The sequence below is a fragment of the Elephantulus edwardii genome, unplaced genomic scaffold, assembly GCF_000299155.1.
Source record: "Elephantulus edwardii isolate Elephantulus edwardi_28Jun2011 unplaced genomic scaffold, EleEdw1.0 scaffold00042, whole genome shotgun sequence".
In the NCBI taxonomy this organism is placed as follows: Eukaryota; Metazoa; Chordata; class Mammalia; order Macroscelidea; family Macroscelididae; genus Elephantulus; species Elephantulus edwardii.
The window spans coordinates 16,825,960-16,832,800 of record NW_006399792.1 but is presented as its reverse complement, the minus strand read 5'-3'; the positions used below and the strand labels follow the sequence as shown (position 1 = coordinate 16,832,800).

Here is a 6,841-nt window from a genome sequence, read left to right as displayed (position 1 = left end):
GGTGTGTCAGCGATGGTGAAGTTGACCTAGGATAGGGCAGGATTCTGAGCTTTGTTTATAGGACCTATGAGTTGTAGTCAACTTGCTAGAACAAAACAACAAAATCCCTATGCTCATTAAAGTAGAATTGTGCTCCATTGGGCTTTCAGTGCTCCTTTTTTTTTTTTTTTTTTTTGGATTGCCAGGTCTTTTTTTTTAAGGTATTTCTGGGTGAATTTGAACTACTAGCCTTTTTGTTAGGGAGGCACATAACCATTTGGTCTACCCAGAGTAGAAATGTAGTGAACAGAGAGACACATTCACCTTCTGAGGGAAAAAAAAATGTGTATGTGTGTATTGTTGTTATGTGCCATCAAGTTGCCTGCAACTCATAGTGACCCTGTTTACAATAGTTCTGAACCCTGCCCTAGTCTGAGTCAGTCTGTCTCTGGTATACCCACACAATTTTCCTAGTTACTGTGTCAATCCATCTCATCCAGGGTCTTCCTCTCTTGCACTGACTCTCCATCATTCCAAGCATGATGTCCTTCTCAAGGACTGGTCCCTCCTCACAACATACTGCATTTTTATTTATTTGTTTTTATCTGGACTGAAGAGTAATGGTTGGGTTGAGTTTACTATACTCTGAATAAAAGATTTCTTTCTTCTAGTAATATTTTTCTTTTTCATTATTAGTATCATCTTGACTCAAGTCAGAGGTGGAATATCATGGCATCCATCTGGGTAAGTAAAGCTGAACCCTTCAAAATAAGAGCTTCTCTGCATGAAGCAAAAATTCAGAAAAATCAAAACACTAAGAGGTTTTTTTGTAAACTGATAAAAAAATTCATTAATTATGTAAAAAAAACTAAAGAATGTATACCAATAAAATAAACAGATATTCTATTCAGGTACATAAGTAAAACAATTTAAAGTAAAGTTTAAACATATATCAGTTTCAAAGAATAAATTTAGTGTATTTAGGAATTTGTTATGTGATCAAGATGACTTAGCAAAAAAGAAAAGGTTAACTTAGTCAATAAGTAATGTTAGGAAAACTTCTAATCATTTGTGGAAAAGTAAATGTATATTCTTCTTTCTTTTTCCATATATTAAAGTAAATTTTAGGTAGATAAAATATAGAAATGAGAGGAATTTTTAAAACTATTCTTGGATGAGGAGAACTTACCATCATGGCACAGAATTAAAGCCTGAGAGAAAAATATTGGTCTTTTTTTATTTAGCTCCATATAAATGTTTAGCTTAGTATCAGTAAATAGCCCACAGGGGGAAAGTATTTGTAGGACATCAGTTCCAAGACTTATTCCCTAACATATAAATAACTTGAAGCAATAAATGAATTTGCTGAGGAAATTTGCAAAAGACGTGGGAAAAAAAGTACATGCCCAATAAACATTTGAAAAACACTACCCTGCACTAGTGGTTAAAGTTTTTGTTGTTGTTGTTATGTGCCGTCGAGTCGTTTTCGACTCATAGCGACCCTATGCACAACAGCCCTAAACCCTGCTCTATCCTGCGCCAACCGCACTGCCTCTGACACACCCATCCCGATTACCCCAGTCACCGAATCAATCCATCTCATAGAGGGTCTTCCCCTCCTGCGCTGTCCCTCCACCCTCCCAAGCATGATGTCCCTCTCCAAGGACCCGTCCCTCCTGGCAACATGTCCAAAGTATGTCAGACGAAGCCCCAGAATCCTTGCCTCCAAGGAGTAGCTTGGTTTAATCCTCTCCAAGATGAATCTCTTTGTTTTCCTGGCAGTCCATGGTACATTCAGTACTCTTCTCCAGAAACAAAGAAAAATTTTCTACCTAAGAAATTGGTAAAGGTTAAAAAAAAAAAGTGTTACAACCAGTGCCCTCCCTGATACAAGGTGTCTTTTGGTTAAGACTGAGAAAATATAGGCAATACGGACATTGACTAGCATTAATGAAAGTATCATTGACTCTCCTTGCTATCACATAAATGGACATCTTTTGTTATTGTTGTTATTAGGTGCTTTTGAGTGTTTTAATAAGTGAAAGTACTAATTTAGAAAATAGAACAGTATATGGACATGAAAAAGAATAGAAGAAAAATGAGCCAGATATATTGTTGTTGTTGTTGTTGTTGTTGTTAATTGCCATCGAGTTGAGCATGACTCTTACTGACCCTATGTACAAAAGGCCTGAAGGCTTTCTATTACTATTGACGTTTATCAAAGTTCATAGAGTTTCCAGAGGCATGTTATGTTGTTTAGGAAGTGGATGCCACTCCTGCTTCCAAACTGTCAAACTGTGAGCTCCACCAAACACTGTCCACCATGGGTAACCATTATGGCATTTGATACCCCAATAGCACAAGGTTCAGCATCTCAACAAACCCAGGTTACCTCAGTACAGCATATTAACAGAAGAACGCTATAACACTTAGAAGAATGTTCCTCCAAAATATAAAAACAACAAACTTTTAAATACAAAGGCCCTCCCTGATATCTTGTTGACTCTGAACATGAGGCTTAAGTGAAAAAACAAAACAAAACAATCAATATAATATGTTTTTGTTGTTATGTGCCATTGAGTTGCCTGAAACATGTGGTGACCCTGTGTACAGCAGCTCTGAACCCTTCCCTAACCTGAAACAGTCTCACTAATTCTGACACACTAACCCCCATTGCCCCAGATACTGTATCAGTCCATCTCATCCAGGTTCTTCCCCTTCTGCGCTGTCTCTTCCTCCTTTCTAAGCATGATGTCCTTCTCCAAGGACCAGTCTCTCCTGGCCATGTGCCCAAAGTATGTGAGACAGAGCTTTAAAATACTAGCCTCCAAGGAGAGACTTGGTTTCACCCTGTCCAATACAGACCAGTTTGTTTTCTTGGCAGTCCATGGTATGTTCATGACACTTCTCCAGCACCACAACTTGAAGGCATCTATTCTTTTCCTGCCATCTTTAGTCATTGTCCAGCTCTCTGAAGCACAGCAAAGAATTGAGAAGAATATGGCCTGGATCAGACACACCTTTGTCTCTAGACTGCCATTGTTACTTCTCAGTACTCTGAGAGGTCCATGACAGTAGATTTTTCCAATGCAATTTGTGTTTTGATTTTCTTTTGAGCCATACACACTCAGATGTTTCTGGATTTATTAATATAAGCATCTTTCAGTTGCCAAAGTCCGACTTTTATATGCATATTCAGTAGTTATGAACCAATATCATAAAGCCTATATATAAAAAAATGTAAAGTACCTAAAAATGGGTGCAACTTTGTGAGTCATCTCAAGATATTGTTATTGTATTATGTTAATGTAATGTGTCTAGAAGTATTTCTTTAAATTTTTTTATGCATAGAAAGGTAGAGTATATGCTACCCCATGAGACAAATATTTGGCTAACATTAAAAATGAACTATACCTACCATTCTCACTTAAGTACAAATTTCACTTAATTTGTTCTTCATGTTGTTGTGTACCATCGAGTCAGAATCGACCCATAGCTGACCCTCTAGCAGGTTTTCAGAGGCACTTAATCATACGAGAGGAGATTTCCTGCTCTTCTCTCATAGAGCAGCTTGTCTTGAACCACCTGCCTTCAGTATTACAGTGAAGCTTCATGCCATAGTAATGTGGGAATTGCTTGTAAATGGAATAAAAAATCAAGTTATGTAATAATATGTACAGAACAGCCAAGGAGCTCTTATAGCATAGTCCTTATGTAATTTCACCACAACCTTGAAGTGGCACCTTTCTGGTGATTCGAACTGACAGCTCTGTGGGAGAAAAGATGTGTTGTCTCCTCTTGTGCTATTTACAACCTCGACCTGCTGGAAGGTCAGCTGTGAGACAGGTCCATCTCCACGATAATTACTTTGACTTTTTGACAGAGCAATCTGCTTATTTCAAAGAAAGAAACAAAACCAACGCATAAAGATTGTATTCATAGGGAAACATGGAACTGTGGGCAAGGGTACTGTTACTTCACAATGTATTATCTTCTATACTCTTTGATCTCTTCTTAAACATGGACGTATACTGTCTCACAAGTTAGGGAGAAAGCAGAACTCGCAGGAAGCCTTTATGGAGTTGACTTTTCTTGGTCACATTTGGTGCGGAAGGGATGATAGGTTAGATGCTACAAAGCTTTGCTTGCCCCCTTGCCAGGAATTTTTTCCTTCTCTTCCCAAATCTGACATTTTTTTAAACTCTTTTTAAAAAATTATTTTATGCTGATTTATCAGTAAAGTTTGAATATGTTGTTTTTCACAAAAGATCCTTCCCATTTCCTTTACCCTCCTACCCATTGAATTGTGCAACCGTATAATACACACACACACACACACACACACACACACACACACACACACACACTCACTCTCATACACATCTTCATCCCTCTGCTTCCACATCTGGCATTCTCACTGCATTGAATAGTGTCAAAGTCAAATGACAAGACTTCTTTACAAAAACACTGTGTTTAAAAAAAATGCAGTCTTTCCCCTAACCCTTGTCCATTAACAAATTAACATTGAATTAGTTGGTCAGGTTCTCCAGCTGACTCCTCCAAAGTCATTGTACATTTCTGAAGGTCTAGGAGAGACCCAGGTCTCTGGGTGTTACAGTTTACACTCAACTTTGTGAGGTCAACACTGAGTGGGAATCATTTCAATGAGAACGAACTAAAATGCTAACCAACGTAGAAGTTTTGGGTTTATATCCACCCAGCAGCATATCAGAAGAAAACTGAAAATGGGCTCCTGTAAAGAGTGCCCCTTTGTGCCATTGAGTTTGGCAACTCTAGGTTTTCCTACATTGTAAACTTCATCAAACACATTCTGAAATCTTTTCTCCCAAAAAACAGCTGATGGGTTTAAACTGAGGACCTTTTGGTTCACAGCCAAGTACTTAGCCATTGCATCACCAGGGTTTCATTTGTATTAGATGTCTCGAACTAATTTTCAGTGGATAAAAAGAAAGATTTTTAACAGGAAGGACTGCTCTGATGTTGTTCTGGAGACCTTGGGAAGAGTTTACCTTTGTAAATTTATCTTTGTAATTGCAGGGCTTCCTTGCTGGGGCTGCCTCTAGGGCCAGTCCTGACACATCTTGTCCTAGAAGCCCCCTGGATCTTAGATGTTGTGATGTTACACAAAAACCTTCTTACACTTTGAATCTCTTTGACTTCCCCTTCTGCTGCATCTCTTGGCTACCTCTCTATTCTTCCTCTAGCTGGAGACAGTTCTCTGTTTTCAAGGGTTTTTGGTCCCACCTGGATAATCTAGGATAATCCCCTATTTTAAAATCTTTTTTCTCATGTAACTCACAGATACCAAAGGTAAGTGTTGTTACCACCCTGATTCATGAGACACCATGTACAATGGAATGAAGTAATGCTCATCCCTGCGCCATCTCCATGAACACTTATGAGTTAGGTCATTGTGATCCAGGGGGCTTGTTTTGGTTGCTTGTCTGACAAAGATGACCAGGCCTCTTTTCTTATTTTTTTCTTAGTCTGTTAGAATTTGTACAATGCTTCAAACTTGTTCACCATCCTGGCATCATCCTGTCAACACACTGGTTTCCACTGATTAATAAGCAGTAGATGCACATCTTCTGGGATATTGACCGAGAACCAAACTCAGTTCTTCTGCATAAGAGGCAAAAATTCAACCTTTGAACCATAGCTACACCCTTCTAAAATTAACTTAAAAATACACAGAAAAATTAAATGGCACCAAACACATTTCTGTCAAGTCAGTTCTAACTTAGGGTGAGTCTACACGTATGCCTAGGCTGCATATATATATATTTTTTTTAATCCATTTTATGAAGAGAAGTGGTGTCTCTCTGGGGACTAAGGTGCATCTGATACAGGCCATGGTCTTTTCTATCACTTGTTATGCATCAGAGAGTTGGACAGTGACCAAGGAGGATGGAAGGAAAATTGATACCTTTGAGCTGTGGTGCTGGAGAAGAGTATTGAGAGTACCATGGACTGCTAGGAAAACAAACAGATTCATCTTGGAAATGGTTAAACCGGATGGCTCCTTGGAGGCAAGGATTCTGGACCTCCATCTAACATACTTTGGACATGTTGTGAGGAGAGACCGGTCCTTGGAGAAGGACATCATGCTTGGGAGGGTGGAGGGACAGCACAGGAGGGGAAGGCCCTCTATGAAGTGGATTGATTCAGTGACTGGGATAATTGGGATGGGAGTGTCAGAGACAGTGCGATTGGCACAGGATAGAGCAGAGTTTAGGGCTGTTGTACATAGGGTCGCTATGAGTCGCAAGTGGCTCAACGGCACATAACAACAACACCACAGAGATTTTGGATTTCCATTTGGGAGCAGGCTGCCTACTCTTTATCCCACAGAGCAGCTAGCTGGTGGATTCAAACTGTGAAACTTTCAGTTAGCTCATAATGCACCATGCATCCAGGTTCCTTTTAAAGAATAAGTTATAAATATCTCTCAAGATGCATTATTCTGCCTTCTACAGATGTCAGCATCAATGATGATAGCATTCAGGATTGGTAGAAGAAAGGAAAGGAGGGAAAGAGACCAAAAGGAAGCCGTGCCTGGCCAGGAGGACAAGCATCCATTGAAGAGAATGACCCTTGATAGTGAGGGACCATTTGTTGTTGCTCTTGTCGGTCATTGTCTTTATGTTGATTCCAATTCATGGTGACCTCATGTATATAGAGTAGAACTGCTTGGCAGAGTCTTCAGTACTAAAGCAGATACCTCTAGGTGGGTTTGAACTGCCAACCCGTAGGTGGGTAGTCAGCCACTTTGCCATCTGAGCCACCACCTGGGAACACAGATTTCCAGTTGCAAGTATTATTTTAAAAAAGTTTTATTTTA

At 39.4% G+C, this 6,841-nt stretch overlaps 1 protein-coding gene across 1 annotated transcript in view; it reads left to right on the top strand.

The window, feature by feature from the left end:
• The first annotated feature begins 676 nt into the window (after positions 1-676).
• Positions 677-6,841, top strand: part of ANXA3 (annexin A3) — a 133,992-nt gene continuing 127,827 nt past the window's right edge. The window contains exon 1 of the mRNA XM_006885293.1: positions 677-723. Coding sequence (XP_006885355.1) covers positions 709-723 — 15 coding nt within the window. The 5' untranslated portion in view covers positions 677-708. The remainder of the gene's footprint in view (positions 724-6,841) is intronic.